General features: G+C 31.2%; 1 protein-coding gene across 4 annotated transcripts; it reads right to left on the reverse strand.

Moving 5' to 3' along the window:
* Nucleotides 1-855: 855 nt before the first annotated feature.
* LOC148611693 (uncharacterized) lies at nt 856-25,736 on the reverse strand. Of its 4 annotated transcripts, none has more exons than XM_088592488.1 (20): nt 25,624-25,736; nt 24,074-24,183; nt 23,694-23,761; nt 22,908-23,014; nt 21,994-22,200; nt 21,061-21,163; nt 19,304-19,424; nt 18,335-18,397; nt 17,708-17,837; nt 15,082-15,151; nt 14,311-14,381; nt 13,844-13,935; nt 11,498-11,636; nt 11,068-11,229; nt 9,383-9,459; nt 8,833-8,943; nt 3,507-3,707; nt 2,466-2,587; nt 1,686-1,819; nt 856-1,208 (listed from the first exon to the last, which is right to left on the reverse strand). In XM_088592488.1, exons 1-20 carry the CDS (start codon nt 25,667-25,669, stop codon nt 1,105-1,107), a joined length of 2,238 nt encoding a protein of 745 aa, XP_088448614.1. In that variant the 5' UTR covers nt 25,670-25,736; the 3' UTR covers nt 856-1,104. The 4 variants fall into 4 exon arrangements, with proteins under 4 accessions (XP_088448614.1, XP_088448615.1, XP_088448616.1 ...); XM_088592489.1 differs by lacking the exon at nt 25,624-25,736 and adding an exon at nt 25,542-25,611; XM_088592490.1 differs by lacking the exon at nt 25,624-25,736 and adding an exon at nt 25,458-25,555.
* Nucleotides 25,737-25,783: the final 47 nt, after the last annotated feature.

Below are 25,783 nucleotides of genomic sequence, written 5' to 3' on the forward strand. Positions count from 1 at the left end.
GGGCAAAGAACTGCCTTTTGCATTTTCAGACAAACTGAGTATCAAAGTCAATTAAACCTGACTTCATATCCACTGTAAATGATTATCATTTTGACAGATACCCTTGCCTTGTTTGGTAAAGTTGCTGTTTTGCTGCAATTATTGAAAAAGTGACAAAAATGAACTGAAAAGCTCCTAATAAGTGGTTCATGATCCTCCATTCACAAAAAGTATATTTTTCCAAGTTTTAAAAATAAAGGTCAAGAATTCTAAGTGTTGCAGAATGACCAAGTGACAGTCTGTTTGTTGTAGGAACATAAAAAGCTAAATTCAACCTTTCTTACTTCTAAGTATTCAGCTTATACCATAAAGAATATGGTGATACATGCACATTTTGATTGATTATCATAACCATCCAAGTCCAGATACCTTTTCCAGAAATAGAACGCATAGAATAAAGGTTTTTTAGCAAAAAAAAATGGTTAAGAATGTTAAGCATTACAGAATGACCAAGTGACAGTCGATTTGTTGAAAGAGCATAAAAAGCTAAATTCAACCTTTCTTACTTCATGTACAGCATTCAATACAATGCATTCAAGTCTTCCAACAGAACTCCCATAGAAACAAACATGATTAAATGCAATGTCTAATACTGAATCAATACAAGAGAATGCAAGTATTCATTTTATGCCATAAAGAATATGGTAATACATGCACATTTTGATTGATTATCATAACCATCTAAGTCCAGATACCTTTCCAGAAATAGGATGCATAGAATATAGGTTTTAGCAACCTGTAATGCAACACAATCAGAAAGCATTTTAATAGGTGACAAGTAGTGTATGTCAAAAGGGAGATAAGCAAACAGTTAACAAAAGTCATTTCATTTAATTTTTCTCTTATACAATTTTTTCTCTTGCATTAAATGCATCACAAAGTTATACATATATGTACTTGTTTCAAATACAAACTCATACAAACTGACTTTAAACCATGATGTATAATTACACTAAATATTATCATGTATCGCTGTTCTTCAATCTCCATTACAAGTTTTCCAAATCATAGAATCACAACACAAGACTCTATGTTTGTCTATTATTATATGATGAAATTCTTGATTCAGCTAGAATTGTCATGGGTATTATTTACATTATGATTTGTTTTCTCCAAGGCTGTTTCTAGCAAATGTGTATAACTTGGGTGAACATGAGTCCCATCAAATTCTGGAAGCAAGAAAGAAATTGAAGATATCATTATGAGGAAGTATGCATGCATATTAATTAAGATAGTTTTAGCTCAAGTTGTGTTAATATTCAAGACAAAGTTTATTTCAATGTTTTTTAAAGGCTGACTGGTGCAGTTGTTATTTTTTGTGAGGTGAATTTTGATCAACTCTTATAAAACATGCAGAAATTCAATGAAGATAAAGATTTTTTTCTTGTTTCAAATGAGATTCATATAAAAACATTATCCATTACTATATCATACTTCAAAACCAAATCCACGTTCCACAATGTTGGTACCAAAGAACTAAAACATGGAAAACGGGGAAGTAGAAACCAGCAAAATCAGAAGTAAGATGTAGAAAAATAATGATGAAAAAAAAGAAAAATAAAAAAAACTGGAAACACCTAAAATTAAAAAAAAATATCCTAATAAAATTAAATTGTTCATACGTTTACATTTTGCAATAAACTTACTATACTCCTCTTTAAGAACTAGATCACCCTCAGCATTGGTACACAATAATTCATATACAAAATCTAACCATTGGATTTCTTTTTCCTTCTTTATCCTGATCTCTAGTAAAGTATTAAACTGCATTACAAGTGACCTGAAACGAAGATATAATATAAATTTTAATGAAGATCCATCAAAAGCAACTCCAGTTATTAGATGACATACCAGTAACTAACTACTTCTTACCATTATAATACGTATTAAAATAAAGAATTTTCAAAGTTCCAGACAAATTATTTTTTTTAAGGTGCATGCTATTGTGACCCATAGAAAATAAGGATTTCAAAATTCTTATATAATGTATCTATAGTATGATGATTGTAGACATATTTTACAGAACTGTAAAGAATAAATAATCTCATAACAGCATGTTTAACTCTTCTGATAACTGAAAGCATGAACACAAATTATACAGCGCCTAATATGACTTGCAATGTATGCCCCATCTATATAAGGCCACACACCAAACTTGAAATTAATCTATTTATTGGGAGCCGAGATAATTGTGAAGAGATTAACAATGATGGACGAAATGAAGGACAGAGAAGGTCATTCCAATATACCACCTACTCGCGGAGTGGATGTACGATAAAGCCAGTGCTCCATAAACTTTGGAGAGCAAAAGATAAAAAATAAATCAAAAATGAGAACAAGTAAAAACTGATTATCCTTACCACATTCATGTTAAACTAACGCTTCAGTAAATGGTAAAATTAAGTAGAGGTACGTTTGGAATATACCTTGTTAAATCTAAAACTGGCATGACAGGATGGACATAAATTTCCCACTGATGTTTTCTTATTAAGTCTTGAATAACATTGATGTATATTTTAACAACTGTTTCTATAGCTTCCTCAAGGCTCTGAATAAATAAAATCAAAACAGCGTTTAAGTTAAATATACTCAGTACTATATCTCTTTTTTCCTGTAAGTTTGTTATCTCCTCTGCATTTCATAGCCCCAAAAACCATTTTTATAAATAAGTAAAACAATGAGTCAATCAGCACTAAATGTCCTATAATATCAGGAAATAAAGCTTTTAAGAGCAAACATTTGAAATAATTTTATAGGATGATAAACATTAAGTTTCATGAGGATGCAACATTTATCTTTAAATAAAAAGTTTCAGAATTTACATAAACCTATGAAAAAAGATAGATGTACAAACAGTAAATCTGAATCAAAATCACATACATGTAAGTCCAGCATCCTAATGTCCCATCAAGTTTATTTATTTTATTAACGGATACTGACAGCATTTATTTACAGCCATGACACCTAATTTGCCAGAGGTGTGTGCCTGTCTGCTAACCTGTCCCTTGGTGGTTTCAAGTGAATAACTTAAGAAGTAATGAAACCATTTTAAAACCAATTCTTAAGAATTATAAGAACTATAAAATACAGATTGTCAGATTATCAGCACTACTGCATTGTACTTAAAGAAATATCCATCTTCAAATATTTATATTTGTCATCTTCCGACTTTAAGGATTTCTAGATAACAAAATGACAGCTGGTCAAAGAATTCCATTTAAACTTTGCACAATTGCTTGAAATTATAAAATACAGATCAAACTAGATTTTAGGAGCTATCCCATTTTCATTTCTTTAAGTACAGTTTTTTAACTTTTGAAACCTCCCCTTGATCATTTTGATTTCTGATGTTCATACTACACTGCCCAACAACATGGCGAGGAAACATATTTTGTCCTTTAAAAAACATCCTATTTAAAAAAAAAAATCTATTATATACAAGTTCTAACCATTATAACTATACTTACATCATACTTAGCTTTTTCTACACACAACAACAAAGCTTCTCTACAATCTATTTCTCCAAAACAAAGAATCACAGGTGACATCTTTGGGATGGATTTTATAACATTGTAAAAGTTTAATTTTGGATAAAATTTACTCTCTGATCGCAAATGCCATATTTTTGTACCAGTTGATAAGATGGGCTGTATAAGATGACTTTGTCCCTAAAAAATAAATGACAAGTAATGTGATACTTTTCTCAATTGAACTCTAGTAAAAAAAGAAACCTGATTTAAGTGTAAGTATATGTGAAAATCAGGCAAAATGGGAAAAATCAGAAACATACATGTCAAAAACCCACCGATTTGACAATGTAATATCACTCAAGGATACATTCTCTACTTCAAAAAGACCATTATTTGATCTCTGCATCACTGGCTTTGTTTAGAAATTTTTCAAAAGAATCTGAAAAATGAGGTTTTTAACAGAGTTATCTGCCCTTGAAATGTGCATTTTCAGTGCATTTCAATGAAATTATAAGTCAATGTTCCAGCATGATATGGAAAATTTTGTCTGCTTTCCTTGATTCAGGTTCAAATTGTCAAATTACACTATCAAAATGATGGTTTTTTTTCATACCAAGTTTCACCCACTGCCAGATTCTTACAATGACTGACACTTAGCCACCATCTTTAAGAGACCCTCCATTTTCAGTCTATGCCATGACTGCTGAAAATCAATCAATCATGACAGCTGAAAATCAAACAATCATGACAGCTGAAAAACAATCAATAAGTTTCAATGCATTTAAAAATGTGTTAAATGAAAATATACCTTAACTAAACAAATTCTTTTTGGCTTACACTAGTTATACTGTATACTGAAAATTGAATAGTAATTTTGATTTATTTTATGCAAAATTGGATACGTATTTCATGACTATAAAAAAATCATAGTTGACTTTTAGGGCCTGTAATCTAAGATTCTACAAAGGTTTCACAAACAATGATTATATTTAAGAAATGAAATTGTATGTATCAAAAGAAATTGAAAACAAAAGCTTATAGCTTTATGAGTAAATGTACAGATATCATCCTAATTAGCAAAAATAATTATCAAAAGACAACTCAAAATTGACTTCCATTGAAATGAAAACAAAAAATTAAAGGATTTCAATTAAATACTTCCTGACTGATTGAAAGTTATCATAATAAATAAATAAGTAATTATGACCATCATGAAAAGGTCAAAGATCAAACTAGTATGTCAATTGTTTGTTCAACAATTGAAAGATCTTCCCCTTGAAAACTTTCTCTTTGTAATATACACGTAAAGACATTTTGTTTGATACATAAAATGCTAACCTTCTGCAACAGTTTGACTTTTTGCACTCGGTGACCTTGTAAAATGCAATTGTCCATGCTTTCATCATGATTTTTGTAATGTAAACTCAACAACCTTTCATTAGATACACAACAACCCTACTTTCTGTGAACTTTAGAATTTTGCACTTATTAACCCCAACTGGGTTCTTTTTCTGTATAAAAAAAATTGAAATTTGAGATGTACACATTATGACCTTTAATTTGATATGCGACAGCCTAACTATATAAAAAACTTAAGTTTTGCACTCATGGACCTCACCAACTCATTTATTTTGAGACAAAACATCGATATTTCAGATGTATGCTTTAAGACCATTCATTTGATATGCAACAACCTTACCCTTTAAGAACTTTAATTTTTATGCACTTAATGACCCTACTCTTCTAATGTAAGACTTATCGATGTTGAATCTCTGATTTTTGAAATGTGCTCATTTAGACATTCAAAATGATATATCACATGACCCCCTTCGACGAAGTTGAAAAAATGATGCAATATCAAATCTATAAATAGGAATTGATGAAATATATCAAACCATTGGAAAATATGAAAATTTTAAGTTGTTGTAGTGTCATTGGTTTTTTATCTTGGTCCTTGGTATTTTCTCAAACAGTTGTACTTGCGCAGATCTTTCATTCTGTGGAATGCCATTTATGGGTCTGTTGTGGATATTAAAATATATACCCTTGCTCTCAAAACTAAAAATTTCAACAGATCCAAAACTATACAAGATATTTCAAATCTGAAAACTGTATGATAATTTGCAGAACATATGCAACAACATTACAAATAAATATGGGAAATTCTGGAGCTCATTTTGAGCACAATGATTATTAAAATATGATGCAATAACAAACTCCAGAACTGGAAGTCGTAGAGACATGAAACTACCACCATAAATCTTAGGATTACCTGACCTTGAAAAAACTTACAAGGTCAAGAACATACATTCATGTCAAGGTCACAAACTGGATTCTGCAAAACATTTAAATTGTCATAACTTTTGAACAGACGGTTTGACAGTTGTAAATTTTGTCTCGAAATGTAGGGTTTATCGAGAGGATCATTTAATATGCTGTATGCATGCACTTATCTCTTATCGTTTTCTTAATATCAAGGCCTGTAGTTTGCAGTGAGAAGGCTTTCTAGCACTATGACCTTTGACCTTGGATGCAAATAAAAGGTCACTTGGAACAAAGATCATTGATGAAGGTCCCATGTGTCTACAACTTCCAGTTCTCGAAATATTAATTTTAAAAACTCAAGTATGATATTTCAAGGAATATAACTCTTATTGTCTTATTGTGTACATGAAACAGTTTTTAGATTGATTCTATCTATTATGGTTTTCAAGATATGAGCAATTAAAAGAAATTGTTTTAAGGGGATATAACTCTTAAAGATGATAATGAAATCCTTAGCAGGGGCATTTTCTAATAGAACATGATGACATCTACACGTTCACCAAGTATGATAATGATATCCTGAAAAATTAGTTCAGGGTACCGTGTTGATCATGTTGATAAGACCCTAATATGCGGGAGATAACTTCTACAATGGATAATGAAATTCTTCATGGGGTTATCCAGTAAAAGTCCTAAATGAGATCTATCAATGGTCCAAATTTTGTAATGATATCTTGAAAGATGATGAAACAGGACCGTGTCAAAGTAAATGTTGGAAGGGAAAAAGACTAGCACTCTGTGACCTTTGACCTTGGATGCAAATAAAAGGTCACATGGACCAAAGATCATTGATAAAGGTCCCATGTCTCTATAACTTGCAGTTCTCGAAATATTAATTTTTAAAACTTTAGTATGATATTTCAAGGGATATAACTCCCGGATGGTTTGATAAGGTCTCACTAACCACTTCTAACGTTTCCATTACTTTACATGTTAAAAAAGTAATTTTCAAAGTCTCACTGTGAATTCCCAGGACAAATGACATCTTAAAGCTGCATACCGTTGCGAAGCTTGGAAAATAAGGCTTCCAAAATCATTATGCTAATGGTACGATCATAGTAGAAATTCTTCACAAAATTTACTTGAATAAACAATACTGAAAATCCACATTTTTACCTGTTCTGCTAACTGACAGCATGGAGGCAAATTACTCACACATGTAAACAATATTCATACACTTTTGTAGTTAATTACATATATGATTTTAAAGTACACATTCTCAGCTTTATTTTGACTACTTTTAATCATAATACACACAAATAATGCACTTACAATGCATATGTCTAGGTTCAGTGTGTTTTTGGTACTACATAGGGGGGTGGCCATTTGACCCAGAAGTGGTTAGTGAGACCTTAAAAACATTTTATGAGTTTTTATGTTTTTCTGTTTTTACATTTTATGAAAGCTTGTGGTATTGTGAGTCTAATAAGACCAAAACTATCCAAATCAGACATAGGACTACAAAGAAATGGTCATTTTTATATCATGCCCCTCAGTGATATTTTCCCTAAATTACTAAAAAATTACAATTTTAACTAACTTGTCACACCAAATTGATACCTATGATAATTCAAGAAGTTGTAATAGTAAATATCATTTATCATTATGAAAAAAGAACAGATTTCAACAATTTATATCATATCTATTTCATTACTGTGTGATTCTTAGTCTGTGCTGTGTGACTATTTGAGTACTTTGAATATCCCAAGCAGTGACGTTGTGTATTTCATGGATGACTCAAGTTATGAGTCACTGTTACTGATAAAAATCTTGTTGCTATGGTGTTTTTTAAATTACCTTGCACAATGCACATCTTAAAATATAGCCAGATTACCAATATCACTATACTGATTTTATGGGAAAATGGAAATAATGACCAGGAAAGGCAATTTTCCTCAAATTATGCATTTCTCTGAAATATGCCATAATTTAATTTATGGTCTCACTAACCACTTCTAACGTTTCCATTACTTTACATGTTAAAAAAGTAATTTTCAAAGTCTCACTGTGAATTCCCAGGACAAATGACATCTTAAAGCTGCATACCGTTGCGAAGCTTGGAAAATAAGGCTTCCAAAATCATTATGCTAATGGTACGATCATAGTAGAAATTCTTCACAAAATTTACTTGAATAAACAATACTGAAAATCCACATTTTTACCTGTTCTGCTAACTGACAGCATGGAGGCAAATTACTCACACATGTAAACAATATTCATACACTTTTGTAGTTAATTACATATATGATTTTAAAGTACACATTCTCAGCTTTATTTTGACTACTTTTAATCATAATACACACAAATAATGCACTTACAATGCATATGTCTAGGTTCAGTGTGTTTTTGGTACTACATAGGGGGGTGGCCATTTGACCCAGAAGTGGTTAGTGAGACCTAACCAATGGTAATGAAATCCTTAGCAAGGTCATTTCCTAATTGAACCTGATGACATCAACATATTCACCAAATATGGTCATGATATCCTGAAAAATGAGTTCTGGGGATCATGTTAAAAAAAAAAAAAAAAAACACCAATAAAAGGGAGATAAATTCTACAATGGATAATGGTATTCTTAACAGGGTCATCTGGTAGAAGTCCTTAATGAGTTCTATTGATGATTCAAATTTAGTAATGATATCTTGAAAGATGAAAAGGGGAGAGTATGTCAAAGAAAATTTTGCAAATAATGAAAAAAAAAAAAAAAAAATTAGAAAAACAATAAGGTCTTTCCCACGAAGGGAAAGCCTCAAAAACCTTAGAAAAACAATAAAGTCTTTCCCATGTAGGGAAAGCCCTTAAATACATTACAACTAATTGATTATACCATTCATCTCAACTTTAAACCTTAGACTAAAATAGAATTACATAATGAAATAAATGTTTGATTCATGGAAAAGCATGGCCACAAATTACAAATAAGAAATTAGGTTAATTATGAACCCCACAAAATGTATTCAATATGCCAAAATATATAAGTATTTAAAAATAGTATACCCTAAATAGAATATTCTCGTAAGCTGGTGTTATACAGTGACTGTCTCCAACAAAATACAACTTCCTGTCTTTTCTAAGGTTAGGTGGGAAATCCCTCTTAGTCTCTAGAACCTAGAGTACAACACAAAGGAAAAAAATAGAAAAATGGTTTTGATAAGTTTTTTTTTATAAATACCATATGATAATTTATATACATGATTCACCTTTTCTAACATATCTAGAGACGCAATAGAGTAGTTTCTGATATTTTAATCATCACATTTTCATATACGTGTACTTTAAACATCCCTAAATGTTTAATGACATTCACTTAAAATACTTTTGTGACATGATTCCAATTTTGTCAAGAATTAAGGATGAAAAATTGATCTTAGTGGATTTCACAAAAAGTAAATCCATAGCCACATTACTATTTTCCATATTTTCAACTTCATGATTTGAAATTAACTATAGTCTCAGTAGTAAGATGAAACATGTTATTAAATCAATGTTTATAAATAGTATCATGTAAAATTCTATAGAAAGATATACATAACGATATTAAACATACTTTACTGATACATGTGAAGTAAGCTGCTTCATTCCTAATATTTGTAAGGTGTAAATCTCTGTTTTCTGAAAGTGGATCTACAAAGAAGTAATATAAAAGACCATTTAAGAGCATAATTAGACATTTCTTGAATACATGTACAGTAATGACTAACTAGAAATTTCAATAAATAGAAAATCGTTTTTAGAAGTGTACCAGTGCATAAAACTGTCTACATAGCAAAGGACTACTACATATATTTGTAATTTTACAATAATGTATAGGCATGTACTAGTACAAATCTCCCCTAGTGAATATCATCGAGTCATATATGTTGGATAGGAAGACCAGTTTTAGGCATTTAAGGCTGAATGTAAATTTGCAGGTGCAAAACTTGCTACCAGATGTAATAGATGTATATAAGATTTCTACATTCTTCATTTCTTGAGTGCAACAAAATAAAATTATCTCAAAATTTTGGCAACTAAAGATCATATGCACCTTTAAAATTCAAACGATTTACAGCTTTCTTTATGAGAAAGGCTTCAGGAAAAAATAAGGTATGAAAAAAATTATCAGTAAATAAACAAGAGGCTCCCATGAGCCTGAATCGCTCACCTCGTTAAATTTTGTCTTTCAATGGCAATAAATTTAACAAGAAGTTGTCTAACAATTTTGACTCAAGAAGACTTTGGTAGGACTTATCATAAGGACCATTACATGGCTTAACAGATCAAAATGAAAATCTGGCCAAAGATAGATATCACTTTTACCCTGTGTCAGAATTTGGCTAAACCTACTGGTTTTGGAGATATATGTGAAAAACTGCAGTCTGACCCCTATGTTCTATTTTTAGTAATGGCAGCCACACTTTTTGACAAATTAGAAATCTAAACACAACTTTAATGTAAGATACCCCAAGGAACATTCATACCAAGTTTGGTTCCAATTGGTCAAGTAGTGTCTGAAAGAAATAACATTAAAAATTAAAAAAAAAACATCAAAAAAGGGAATTAACTCCTAAATGGCTGGATAGATTACAATGAAAATTTGTCCACAGATAGATCTCATCATGCTTACAATTTTACTCGTCAGAATTTGGCTAAACCTAATGGTTTCGGAGATATATGTAAAAAAAATACAGTCTGACCCCTATGTTCTATTTTTTGGTAAATGCAGCCATGTTTTTTGACAAATCAAAAATTTAAACAAAACTTTGGTGCAAAATACCAAAAGAAACATTCATACCAAGTTTGGTTTCAATTGATCAAGTAGTGTCAGAGGAAAAGATTTTTGAAAGAAATAACATTAAAAAATAGCAAAAAATGTAAAAAAAGGGGAAATAACTCCTAAATGGCTTGATAAATTAAGATGAAAATTTGACCACAGATAGATCTCATCATGCTTAACAATTTTATCCCGTCAAAATTTGGCTAAACCTAATGATTTTGGAGATATATGTGAAAAACTGCAGTCTGACCTTTATGTTCTATTTTTAGTAACAGCGGCCATGTTTTTTGACAGATAAAAAATGTAAACACAATATTTGTGCAAAATACCCTAACGAACATATGTGCAAAGTTTTGTATAATTCCGCTCAGTAGTTTCAGAGGAGAAGGTTTTTGAAAAATTGTTAACGGATGACGACGACAGATGCCAAGTGAGCTAAAAACTGCACTCTGAATAAATTAGTACCAAAACATTACCTAATACATTTTTTAGATGAGGTAACACCCATAGCCATCCACTGACATACAAAATCTTTACAAATGTATGAAGCAAGGCTAACAAATACATTTCATCTGGACTGTAAATGGCATTGGTGGGATTTCGTATTAATAATTCATTTCCTAGATCTTTTTGGGTATCTGAAAATACAACAGCAATGGAATTGTAGACATTCAGCCATTACTTCTTACTAAAATTACATGCATGTCGTGAAAATTACTACTACATGTATTGTCGTACATGTCATCATGTTTTGAAGCATGCTACATCAGTAAGTACAGCATGGCTGTAAAAATAATATGTCCTTTTAAATAGATCTTAATATTTCAAATCACAGAGGAGATAAACAAATTAAAAATAAGCATGTGTAATCAGAATAATTTACCATAGGTCTAAACCTATTCTCACCAAAATCAAATTCCTCTGATGCCATATATTTTGTCAGGGGATATAAATCTTCACATGTAAAACTGTCTATCTTTAAGTCTTGGTGACTGTTTATAAACTGCAAGATATCTTTAATGGCCCCATTTCTATCATTGACCACCTGAAAAAAAATCAGAAATTTTGTAAAACTTTATAAATTAACTGTATATTGTAAAATAATTTGTATTAAATTGATTCTAAATATTAGAACAAATTAGTGGAGCAGTCTTTCTTGTATACAAAAACACATCACAAATAAACTGATACATGTACATCACAAATAAATTGATACATGCACATGTTTTCTCTGTATTTCTTTTTGCAAACATAATACATTACTATAAAACATAGAGATGTATTCATTTGATCTAAACAGTAAACTAACTTTTAGGGAATTTGAAATGATATAATAGTCCTGCTTCATGTTTACAGAATGCAAGCCATTTTAGCAAGTTTTTCATTAAGGAACGTAACCCATTAACACACAACAACCTGAGTGGTGGTCTATTGGGGAAAGGAAGAACAGTAAACAATTTACTTGGAAACTTAATTTTTTTCCCTAGGGTAAAAGTCCCTAAATAATTTGAAAAAAAAGTTATAAAAAAAAAATCTTAATATTTACTACAGCTCCAATAAATCGAATATTGAATCTAAAATCTATTGCTGTCCACTGCTTCAATGGGACAATAAACCTGTGTGTTGGTTTGGAAAGATACTTCCCCTTGCTTAATTTTTTTTTAAATCAAAGTCAAAGTTGGGAATATGAAAAAAAGATTATTAGTTACCTAAAAATAACCATGAAAGCTGATAAAATTAAATTTGACAAAAAATAAGTAACACATTTGTTTTAATACAAAAATAAATAATGACATTTACTGTGATATCATTAAAATATGTTAAGGGCTGTTCCAGTAAAAGATATGAGGGTTGGAGTGCAGGCACTTTTATTCTTTGTATATGGGTGGGTGTTCAGGTCTCTTGACAATATATAGTTTTTGATAAAAAACATCAATAGAACTTCTCTGGGTTACTGCCCTGGTGAACAAGTGCCTTCACTCAGTACCTTATATCTTTTGATGGGACAGCCTTAATCTCATCGGTTAACCTACTTAATAAATCATATTTACCAATTTATATAGGCCACACCGGTGACCCACAATTACAAGACTAAATTTTCAGTTGCTAATATTGTTAGAGACTTCTTGCACTCATACACTTGCACATGATTTGCATAATTAAATATTATTACACCTCATCATGCTGCTGATCAATGCTTTCAAAACATAAATTCTAGCTTCATACAAGATCAAAATGTACCTCTTAAATATCATACACGTGTTCTATGTGTGATTTTTTGCTTGTATAAAAACGGGAAGTTTACAGTAGAAGATGAAATGATCAGTTAGCTTTGAATTTTGAATAAATACTACTCAGTCTCCGATTCATACACAGGGGCTTGTTACAATTGACTTTATAGGTCATAAACAATATATATATCTATCGGGGCCCTGATAATGTTTATGACTTATATACCGGTAGTCATTGCCTGTTGTTTAATCTGGTTCCTAATCTGGTTCCCTGATCAATATCATAGGTGACCCAAAGATCGCTAAAAATTTGAGAGAAACTTGTGGAATGAAAACATTACCTGCACTTCCTGGTAACCGGTTGTTTTGATTGAGAAACATTCAGGTCATACAGTTAAGAGTAATCACATCAAGGATACCAAGATTCTAGCGGAAGTCACCTGATTTTAGAGCTTATCACATTTGTGCCTTTTCGGATGTTGAAAGCAAGCCAAAAATCAGTGGCATAGAATATTTGATGATTAGCGACTTTGAAGACTTCAGTCTTTAATTTTATCACTGTATAGTGCATTTCTAAAATTAAATTAAAATATCAAAAATGGTGTTTGCCATCAAAGATGCCTTGATAAAGATGAAATAAAAGAAGAGGAACAGGTCAAATGGAATTATAAGGAATGAATATTTCATTTTTTATGTTTTATCAGTGTGAAAATGTGTTGAACAGTCAACACTTTATTACAATGATGAAATATAAAAAATATCATTCAATTCTTATAACAGTGAGAAGCCTTTGATGATTATATAACATGTACATGTTATCATGTTGTACAAGTAATAACCTGAAAAGTCATACAAGTAATTACACAAAGGTCTAACCTGTACAAGCTGAGCTGTACATGTAATTACTTGTATGATTTATTTGTAAGAATACAAATATCTTAATGCTTTTAGTTCTCCTACTCAGTGATATGCTCACATAATAAGACTTTTTGACTTATACAAGTACATGTACATGTATTACCTCCAACATATGAACATAGGTCAGCAGAGTGTGTGGATCACTTCTGTTCAGATCACAGGCATGTCTCATTAAAGATATGGCTTCTTCAATGGCTGCAGAGTCACAAAATTAAAATGTTACATACATTAGAAATAAAATGAAGAAATAAAACCTTTTTTCTTACTTTTATGCAGTTCCTCATCTATAACTTATACATATATACTCTCAATTCTTTGAGGGAAAGGGCAACATTGTCAACATCATTAGTGTATTCATGGTGTCATATCATGAATATGGTTTGATATATTTATATAAAATTTTGTGCCTTACTAAATAAGTCTATGAGGATAATTTTTTTAAAGCAAAAAAAAATAAATCCAAAATTCCTCATTTGGACCCAAAATCTAATCACTGGTCACATATATTAAATCTTTAAATAGTATTTTTACAATAGACTCACTAAATATAAAAAAAAAAGTGAAACAAACCTCCATATTCTCTTATAGTGGTAGCCATAAAAACCAGTGATGCCACATCTGACCACACCTTTCCTGCAACACTGATTTAAAGGTCAAATAAAGATCAAGCTAATTGAACAGTATATAGCCATACAAAACCATAAGTTAAAACTTTTGTATTCTTGAGAAAAATATACATGCTTGTTAAAATTTGGGTTATAAAGCTTGATGCTTTTGCAAATTTGTGTATTCTTCAGTTACCATCTGGTAACAACCAGATGAGTGACAAAGGCATTGACTAACACCTTCCACTTCAAAAGGAGGGTAGTACCATGCTATATGTGGTGAGGGGAATAAAAACTGACACCAATTTTATCACATATTTTTTCTCAATCTATGACTTTTAAAAACATTAAAATATATTTCATATCATCTTAAATGAAACAATATGATTTTATTGAACTTGGGCACCATCAACATGAATTTCCACATGTATGTATACCCTACTCATGCAAGTCCCACAAAACAGAAATTTAACATTGGATAGCAACCAAAATTATGTACAACATATGACCTATCTATCTAAAGTGATATTTTGAAGATAATTAATTTAAGACAAAATTGAGACAGACAGAATGAGGGATGGACGGTCAAAGTGACAACATTATACGTAATAAATGAAAAATCAACAAAGAGTCTTGATAGATTATATTTTATCTATTCTTGATTTATAACATTGTGTTTCTTTTTATCAACAACAGTATTATACATCTAAAATCGAATTACATCTCACATATTTACCTTTCTAAAACCTTTAATCCATGAGGTTGCTGACAAGTGAGAGCAAATTTCTCTCTTATGTAGCTACTTTCTAAATGATAAAAAAATTATGAATAAGAAGATTACAGAAATTTAAAATTTCAATGAAATACACAGATAGACAATGGTAAAAAAACCATTAGGTGAGCAACAGTTTACAATGAATTATACAACTGCACTAATGTGGATATGCCCTTCTCCCCATTCTGGAGGTTCGAAATCCCTTAACTATAGATTGCTAGAATGAAATATAAGAAAACGATGAAATACTCTGAGGACCTTTCTTCCTTAAAAGTAAACTTTGCATTAAATAATTACATAAAAAATCCCTTAAAGCATTTTCTTGGTTATAATATGATGTCTTGATGGACTGACAGCAGTCTGCTATCAAAAGGCAGGTGTTTATAAAAATAAAAAAGAACAAGAAGTAAGCCTTCGGTAATATTGACAGCAAATGGGAACACACAGCACATTCAGGAAAATGCCGTCTGCAATTCAGTTCTTCACCTGTTCAATATTGCAGATTATTGTGCATGACTAATTAGTATTAAAAGTTGATCACAGCAACATCATTTAAAGGAAGAGCTGAATGGAGAAGATATATTAAAATTAATGTTATCAAAATCATCTTAAATTACTATTTGGTTAACCATTATTTACACACAAAAACCCTGATGTTATTTCGGATAAATTGGGAAAGGTTTTGGAAAATGCTCTGACTGGCTTATAGATAACAAACTTTCTTTACATCTAGGTAAAACAGAATGTATGCTTTTTGGTCCTCCTAGAAAGGTTAATAATGTTTCAAATTTCAGAGTGAAATGTTACAATCATGTTACTGATTCTAAAGATTCGGTCAAATATCTTGTTGTATATATAGATAAATACTTAAATTGTGAACAGATTGTATCTAATATTATAGACAAAGTCAATGGTCGACTGAGATTTTCATATAGAAACTGCAAGTCCTTGGACCCTCACCATGGCATTAATACAATGCTACTTTGATTACTCATGTTCACAGTGGTATAGTAGTTTAGGGAAGGGGTTGCTAAAAAAAGTTACAGGTTTTACAAAAAAAGGTGGTGAGGTTCATTCTCGACCTTGGTCCAAGAAGCAGAGTAAATTGTGAATTATTAGAAAAGGTGAATATGTTGTTTGTGGCAGACAGAGTGTCTCAATTAAGAATAAATCATGTTTTTAATATATTTCATGGAAATATTTATGTGCAAATTTTAATTTAAATACCAATAGTACAAGAAGTTCCCCAAAATTTAATTATTTTATTCCCAACACTCCAACCAATACTTTTTGTTATTCGTCGATTCAAGATTGGAACAGATTACCTGCTAATAACAAAACTATAGCCAAAAAATATGCTTTTAAATCTTCTGTCAAAAAATATTTACAAAAGACTGCTAGAAATCGAGGGAATAATGAATTTTTTATGTATTAGTTACTCTATATGTATTTCATGTTTTATTGTCTATTTAATATATATATGAGTCCTTTTTTGCATTTTTGAACAGGGACCCCATAGGAAATAAGCTATTTTAAGCTTTACGGGTTATCCCAGGCTATCAAGTCATATGATTTATGTGATTTACAGGGATTTATATGATTCTGTATCTGTTGTCATGGTTTTATTTGTATTGTAAGCTATTTTAATGTACTGATATTGCCTAAATAAAATCTCTAGAATCTTTAACCCGTTAACTGGTTAACTGGTACATTGTGTTAACAAGGCAATTACAACCAGGAAATTTCCCATATTGTTTTCTATTTGGTTTGATGAACAAGACATGCATATTATGACTACTAAACTTTAAATAAATATATATGTATGAAAATGCTGCCCCCAACAATGTGTAATGGTATATAATCCAGAAGAATCATATTTACATATGCACTTTTTTGAGTTCCGATAGTGATGATGAAAATTTTCATGTCCCTGGTTACAACTGTGTTGCTTTTTCCTGGGTCAGTGAAACTTCTGATAAGTGTTTCCACTTCAGGTGATTTAGCATATTGCTTGTCAGACCTGTGTATGCTATATCAAAGTCACATAGTTTGCATTTAACATGCTTTTTTATCTGCAGTTCCCTTAAAATAAGACCAAGCTTTAGACGGTGGCATTTTCAGTTCTAATTGCTATGGTCATTACAGAGTGCAAATCAGTGTAAATTATAATTCAGACAACCAAGCCATAATATCAATTTTTAATTAGATATTTTTGAAAACTATTAAAAAAGAATTAGCCTCTGGTCAAATAACCTTAGTGTGTCTTAATTGAATAATGGCATTTGAATATCTAGATGATCTGTTGAAAATAACAGTAAAATAATATCTAAAAATTCATGACATGTACAGTTCACCAAGTATTGCTTTTGGTACTCCATATTCGGTACTTGGGATGATTAACCATTTAACCCTTTCCATCCCTAATTAAAATAGCTTTGTTGAGAGTTTTTTTCCTCAAATTTATGTAGTTCAGTGTCATTTTTATACAGAACCTCCAAGTTCAGAAAATGACAGTCTTCAAAAATTGTTTGTATACAAAAATCTTTAAACCACTAAAGCCAGGTCTTACACTGGATTGTATACATACCCCTATGGTTAGCCACTAATGTTAATAGAACTGTCATTGCTTCTTCACTCTGAGCAGGTCCTAGGTGATAGATAAGGGGAGCATACTCTGTCAAAGCATCAACAATGGTCTGGTCTTCCCTTAAGATTCCCTGAATATTATTTAAATCACAAATGTTACAGGCAGCAAACAATAACAAAACCCAGATAATATACAACTGATTTGATGTATACATATTGATTATTCTGACTGAAAAACGGAAGGTGAAAGCACTAACAGAAATATAATTCATGAAATCCACTTCAGTATCAAAGTTACACAACCAATAAGAACATTGATAACGATGAAGTTTTCTTTTTTTTTCTTCAAACTTTTAATTAATCTTTAAAAGTCAAAATTACAGTATGTAGCTTTGTAAGAGAACCATATTTCAGTGTAGGTTCTTAAATTTACACTAGATGATCTGCTTGTTCTTATTAGCTACTAGTTTCAACAGATTGGTAGATGCACAAACTGGTGAGTTCAGAGATTGGGCATACAAAGAGATGCTGCCCAACTTTGATAATGGGGCTTTGCTTTTGCTTTGTTCAATACAAAATCTAATAGATTTTTCAAAGCTTCAAAGTACAAAATGTATTGATACTTTACCTGCAAAATTACAATGGCCAAATCTTTCTGGTCTTTTAACAAATAAGCCTTTGCTAATAATACCTAAAACAATCTTAAAGATGAAGTGACTTCTATAGATGTGTATATATAGGTTGTTTGATTAAAAGTTTCTTAAAACTCAGAAGTTAGAAGTTTTTTTTATAAAGACATTTTTTTTAATGCAACATATTTTTTTAAAATCTCTAAAATAGTATAGTAACAAAGCTTTATAGAGGATTTTTTTTGTGCTATAGTGAATATTTTTAAAAATTATCTCTTATTGGAAATAAAGTAAATTGCTTGAACTTGTAATATGGAAAATTTGAATATATTTTACATTCAGTTATGATAAATCAATTGTCACTTTCTAGGATGAAAGTCTTATTACTTCAAACATTTCCCTTTTAAAGTTCAACATCATGTTAATAGTACCCGGTAACATTGAATAAAACAACTGCATCAACCACTGAAAAAAATACTAACTTCATGTATAAAAAGATTGCTTAAGATTAAGAATGCTTTAAGAAGAACATAATGTAAACAAAAAAAGACACTGCATGCTATGTCATGCTAAGAATACTCCCAATCTACTAGAAGTAGAAAAGCAAGTAATCTGGAAAGGAGACAAAGTCCCAGTTTTTAGTGGAGTCCGAGTTGTTCATTTACTTTTGTTACTTTGTATGTATGATTTTAGTTACTTTATGTTCTTTGTTGTGAATGTCTGTTTTCCATGTCTGGTCTTTGTCCCTGGATTACATTCTTTTGATTACCGCTATAACCTTGGTTCCCTTGATTACTCTTTCAAGTCATCATGCAAAAGCAACACACCAAATGTCTAAGCATTCCTTCCAGTAAAATCTGATAAATCTGTTACAGACAAGTGTACAGATGGACAGATTGACTGAGAGACGAACTATGTAATTGTAATATAGGTCCCAATTAATTATAAATATTCTTCAATCCAAGTACCTGAACTTGATGTTTATGTTTGGTATCAGTTCCACCAGATTTCCTCAGTTCTACACAATGTTTCTGAAGTATTTCTATAGCTTTGTCACCATCTCCAATCAAAACATAACACTTCCCAAGTCTACAAATCAAGTAACAGTCTTTGTAAGAATCATGCAAATTCTGTAAAACGTGATACACCTCAAAAAAGGCTAGATATTTTTATTTTTGATATGAAGTTGATTCATGGGTCTTTTTTATGAAATGTGTAATCATTCATTCAAATTTGACTGCTCTTAGGAGATAATCAACATTGAAAATCTAATAGATTCTACTGTATCTGAGTGTCTTTTACAGAAATTTTGAAATCTACAGTGCATTCTATATAATTTTTATCTCCTTAGAGCATGGGTTATATGAAAAACTGAATGTTAATTTCTGTCTACTATTGCAATTCAAACAAAATATCAAAAATAAAAATATGTAGGCTTTTCACCCATGAATCACCTTTTGCATAAAACTTTAATAAAAGTCCAGTTCAGTTGTGCAGGAGGAATAACAGATAAAAAAGAGTTCCCGTCTGTGCAAGGGAAGTATGGACAGAAAGAAGAGCAGATGGAGGGAATGACACCCATATCACTAAGCAGGCAGGATATAATAAACAACTAGGATTTACAATTAGGTCATGGTATGACCTTTTTTGGTGAATAAAATTACCTCAGAAATAAAAAAATCTGAAAACAATTATAAAACAAAAGGCACATCAAATCCTGCCACGAACATTGTACCAAAAAATTATTATTAAACTCAATGCCCAGATAACATACATGTATATTGTATCAAGAAGTTACTAAATAGGGATCTGTAGAAAAACATAATTCAAAACTAAAATTGATGATGATTCATTTATTGAATGATCAATGGTTAATTGTTTGATTGATAATTAAGGTATCTTACAATTCTAGAATGACTTTTGAGTTATCATACAACTTGTGAGCTGAGAGACTACATTATACTATAATATGTCCATAAAAAAGGAGCATGTAATAAGCAGTCCTAAGGTTGAAAAAAAAATAGTCTAATTTCTCAGGCACCACCACATCCCCTAAAACAATTGTGAGTTAGTGATATTTATTCCCCTGAAATAAAAGAAATCTGTTTTTTTTTTTAGTTTAGCCAGGAAGAATCTAAATCATTTCAGCAGATTTGACATTGATTATAACATGGCACTAATTCTGCATCAAATAGTTTACTCTAGCAAGATTTTGATGCCATGAAGTATCATTTACAACTTTTCCTCCAAATTCACATTTTCAGAACTGTACCAAAAATATCATCAGTATATATCATGAAATATTTCACAAAAAATTTGCATCAGACAGGAAAAAATGAAGAAGAAACCTCCCTTCCCCACGAATTGTTTTAAAAGTGTCTGAGAAACTTGTATTTTTTTATGGCCTAAAATTTTAAATTTCATTTTTAATTTCTTCAAGAATTCCACAAGCTTAAACATACATGGTTCAATGAATAGTCAAAACCCTTTCAATATCAAAGAGGTAGATGAATAACTCTAAATATATTGTTGATAAGACAAAATTGTGTTGTTTTAAAAGTTCAATGTATTGTATAATGATAGTTAATGTATATCTTAATATCATTCACCAATTATTTAATGAGATTTGGCCATCACAGATGCAGATCAATCAATCAATCAATCAATCAACCAACCATTTAAAACAATATACTACACTCTCATATAAGATATTAAGCAAACAGACCTAAACTGAATGTCTTTCTCAGTGTCTTTAAACTTCAACTGTTGTAACTTTTTCAGGTAATGTAATGCTCTCTTTGCTCTTCGTGATTTTAGATAGCAGTCAACTGGGAAAATAGTAAAAGATGCTGCAGATTTCTTAAATTTTTCATAGATTTCATTTGAATGTCTATTGTTGCAATGAAAAAATTATGGTCTTATATCTAATACATAAAATTTATAATTTTTTAGGAAAATAACTTGATTTGACTAACCAACAAAAAAAAGTTATACCCAATAAACAATAATGCTTTCACAGAAAGACTCGATTTTTTAATTGACATCTTTTCATAATACAAGCACCTGACAGTGCAATGTTCTACTTTTCCTCCCAACATCAAATTTTAATTGGACACTGCTGTAACACCTGATATCATTGATTGGTACCAGGGTCACATAAAATGGTATAGATTTCATAATTCTATATTTCAATTGAAAGAAGTCTAAACAAAACACCAAAGGCATGCCAGCATAGACAAAAAAAAAAGAAATTGCAAATGGTCAGTACTACAGACCAAAACATATTATAAACCCAAACCCATTCACTACCTATGCCAAAGTAAGCCGTACATATTATAAACCCCTCCACTATTTATGCCAAAGTAAGCAGAACATATTATAAACCAAACCCCTCCACTATCTATGCCAAAGTAAGCCGAACATACAGTAAACCCCTCCACTACCCATGTCAAAGTAAGCCGAACATACAGTAAACCCCTCCACTACCTATGCCAAAGTAAGCCGAACATACAGTAAACCCCTCCACTACCTATGCCAAAGTAAGCCGAACATACAGTAAACCCCTCCACTACCTATGCCAAAGTAAGCCGAACATACAGTAAACCCCTCCACTACCTATGCCAAAGTAAGCCGAACATATAGTAAACCCCTCCACTACCTATGCCAAAGTAAGCAGAACAGTTCTGTGGGTTGTTCTTGATCAATTCGTCATACAGTGAAATAGCTTTCCTGTAGTGTTGCCTTTCTACTAGAGTAGTAGCTGTGGATAAAAGCTCTGACTCTAATTTCTTGGAGTCGTTAACAGCTGGAGTGGATGATTCTAGTTTCTTGGTGCCATTAACTGCTGGAGTGGATGTTTCTGGTTCTGTATGAAGTAAGAATTAAATTTACATGTAAAAATGTTGTATATTTTTTTCCAATTATTTTAGTAAATGTTTTGCAAGTGTAATTTTCTGAGATGCATATATTGCAGTTTATAAATGTCAAAAGCTTGATATTTGGTGTTCATTATTTGACATGACACAACCCATGAAAATTATACATATTACAACCTTTTGACATGTGATGGGTTTACACTGGGGATTCACATTAGATTGATTAAAAAATTTAAAAAGACAAATGTCACTATCAAAATGTTAGTCAAAACCTAAAGATGCAGACAATACTGTGAAAATACTATTGTTTGTGGGGTACTAGTTTTTCGTGGTTTTTGTGGGTAAGCCAAACTACGAAATTTGATTTCCAACAAAAAGGAGATCTCCATTGATGTGTATACAGAAAACCTCAAAACCACAAATTCAAGAATCCACGATCTAATGTTTCTTCCCTAATCTACGAAAGTTGGTATCCACGAATTAAAGTACTTTCACAGTATGACAATGTAAAAACCTCTCATTCTGGTGTCTAATCAGCTGACAAAACTTTCAAAATCTCTTGTTCTGAGTTTTAAAGTATATCATTTGTATGCATCTTTAAACCTTGACATGTTTATTCTTTTGTTTAAAAATCCATGGATCCAACTATCAAACCTTTATACTTTCAGTCATACTGTAGAATTTCTTCTGTTCTTACTTGCAGTTTGAAGCTTTGTCTGAGATGAATTCTGTACAATGACATCAACATCATCTTTGTTTTTGATCTTCTTAATTACTACATCATCAGATTGTAAGACTTTACCTCTGAAAAGCATATAATCTGAACTTTGTGCTGTGCTAGGGATGCCGTGTCTTGTATTTATATTGTAACTATTTTCATATACAAAAAGTATATGATAAAGGATGGCATGAACTGGATAGTCTATCTCTTACATGTATCTCGCATATCTTGAGCTTATTCTTTAGAAACCGACAAAACCAAAAAATCCAAAACACTACAGAATAAAGCTGAGGACACCTTCATATTTCAACAATTTTTTTATGTAAATGTGATAACATTTCATGGTCTGAAGGACCAGTGCTTAATTCCATTACTACAATACAAAATTAGATTAATGTTGACAGACATTCCCTTGGATGCTTACCCTACCAATGCACTTGATTCATGCTCCCATTTTTTAGTGGAGTCCAAGTTACTCATTTACATTTGTTACTTTTTATGTATTTTTTAGTTTCTTTATGTTCTTTGTTGTGTTTGTTTGTTTTCCACACCTAGTCTTTGTCCCTGGATTGCATTCTTTTGATTTCTGCTAGAATCTTGGTTCCCTTGATTACTCTTGAGGGATTGACTGGAACTTACCTATTATCTAAAATGATTTTTTATATATGAATGAGTTTTATTCCACTGATCCAAACCAATCATAACAAATGAAATTTGCATTCTGCAGGGCCTGCCAAGTAATTTTGCTTGGAAAGTTCTTACCTGACTTTGAATTCCATATCATTTCCTTTAAGTTGAGGAAATTTCTTTACCATGCTTGTATTCACAATCTACAAAAAAATTTGGCCATAATTGAATACTGAACACTAAGTATTTGGGTGTGCAAGAAATAGTATGTATTTTATTGTCTCTGAAGAATCAAAGCAAAAGGCTGTAACTGGCTCCAATGAGATGATTAACTTATTATTCCCAAATACTCAGGAACATTTTCTTATGCCATAAACAACACAATTTATATTGTTGTCATTTAATACTGCATGTATTTGAACAAAAAAATCTTGCTGAATTATTGAAGTTATTTACTGATATCATGTCAACTATTATTTTGTAAATAAATTTCACATTTAGGTACAAAAGTATACCTGGCATAAATCTTGAACTGTTCCTTCTAAATTGTCCCATTTTAAAACCATTGTCATGTCTGGATCTTTGCAGTGAATGTAAAACTTCATGTTGAAAACCAAGGAAAATCCTCAAATCAAACAAAAATAAATTTAAATGTATTGAGTATGTGGAACATGTGAATTGATGACACTAGAGGGTCAGAATCACTAAACATCAGGAACTCATTTCTTCACCTTTTGAATATTCAATGTCAGGGGAAAAATATTCCTGCAGGGGAAACCTTATCTTTCCCTTTTTATGTTTTAAGTCCAAAACTGAAAAAAAAGATGGTAATTGTTTTACATTCCAAATGCAATAACTCCCAATCTTCTATAGATCTCACTTTTGGGTGTAATGACCACCCCTAGTAGTTTTCACAGTAAAACTTTGAAAATCACCCTCTTTAACATGTAAAATAATGGAAACATTAGTAGTGGTAAAAGGAGACCATTACCACAACTCTTTCGCAGGGCTGGTCACTTCATTAATTGAAAGTATCCTACTGTTTTCAAAATATTGGCTAATAACTACATTTTTTACAGAAAACATCATTTTCACCTCTCAAGGACAACAACTCTAATAAAAAGTAATTCTACAATAACTTTATTTAAAGACTTGTAGAACTCTTCAAGTTGAAATAGTTAGGTTGTCTGTATTTTTCTACATCTCTCACAGTTGTTGAGAAGAAAATAGTGGTTTTATCCCTATGTTCTAAAATAGATGTAATGGCCATGTTTGTTGTCTAGTCAGCATAATTGGACACCCTAATCTGCTGGTTACAATCCATTCAATTGTTTTCAAAGAGAGAATTATTCTTTAATTGTTAACAACACTGATGAACAACTGTGGATGAAAATTAAGTGATGACATTATGGACCTCTGATCCAGGCAGGGACTATATAATAGGAATGGCATGTAAGTCTCATCCTATACATGCGAGGATTTACAAGGCAGACAATATATTAAACATTTGAGAACTCAAAGTACAAAGTAACAATAAAGATTGAAGACTATACATGTAGATTCTCTGAAAACTGAATGGTTAGAAATCTTTGTCAGAAGTGACATTATTTGGAAATGACATACAGTTTACTTAAAGACATAAAGTTCACGTTGTAGTTAGAATTTTTAACCTAGATGCATATCACTGATGAGTGATGCGTTATACTATAGGAAGTCTTGCCTAATTCTGATGGTTTGGATATCAGCGATTTAACGACACACCACGGCATTACCAACGAAGTTTTTTTTTCGATACAAATAGCTCCACCAATCCCTCATGAGCAAAGCCTGACATCATTTTTACTTACACTTTACAGCAAGTGGAAATCGATAGGTCCAGTATACTCTTTATGTACTTACAGTAGGCCAGTGTTTGATTTTTTTTGGTTCGTTTTATGTACTTAAATTTCTTTGATTGAACATAAAAGGAGTAACTGTCATTACTTTGTTTTCCCTTGTTGACAAACATTAATAGCAGACGCTTTGTTTACAACCGGAACCGGAAACATTCAACAATCATGCGTACTTGCAATAAAACAACTCCAACAGGTTCCCTTTTCAATCAACTGCATTTGAAATAGTTCTGAGTTCTCCTTTGTTGAAGTAATTCCCAACAGACCGATAAGGGAGACAGTTCGGTTAAGAACTGCCCCCTCATATTACCTTTGAATGTGTTTTTTTCCCGG

The sequence above is a fragment of the Perna viridis genome, chromosome 7 (genome assembly GCF_037379345.1).
Source record: "Perna viridis isolate PV_CMFRI_1.1 ecotype Kerala chromosome 7, ASM3737934v1, whole genome shotgun sequence".
Classification (NCBI taxonomy): Eukaryota; Metazoa; Mollusca; class Bivalvia; order Mytilida; family Mytilidae; genus Perna; species Perna viridis.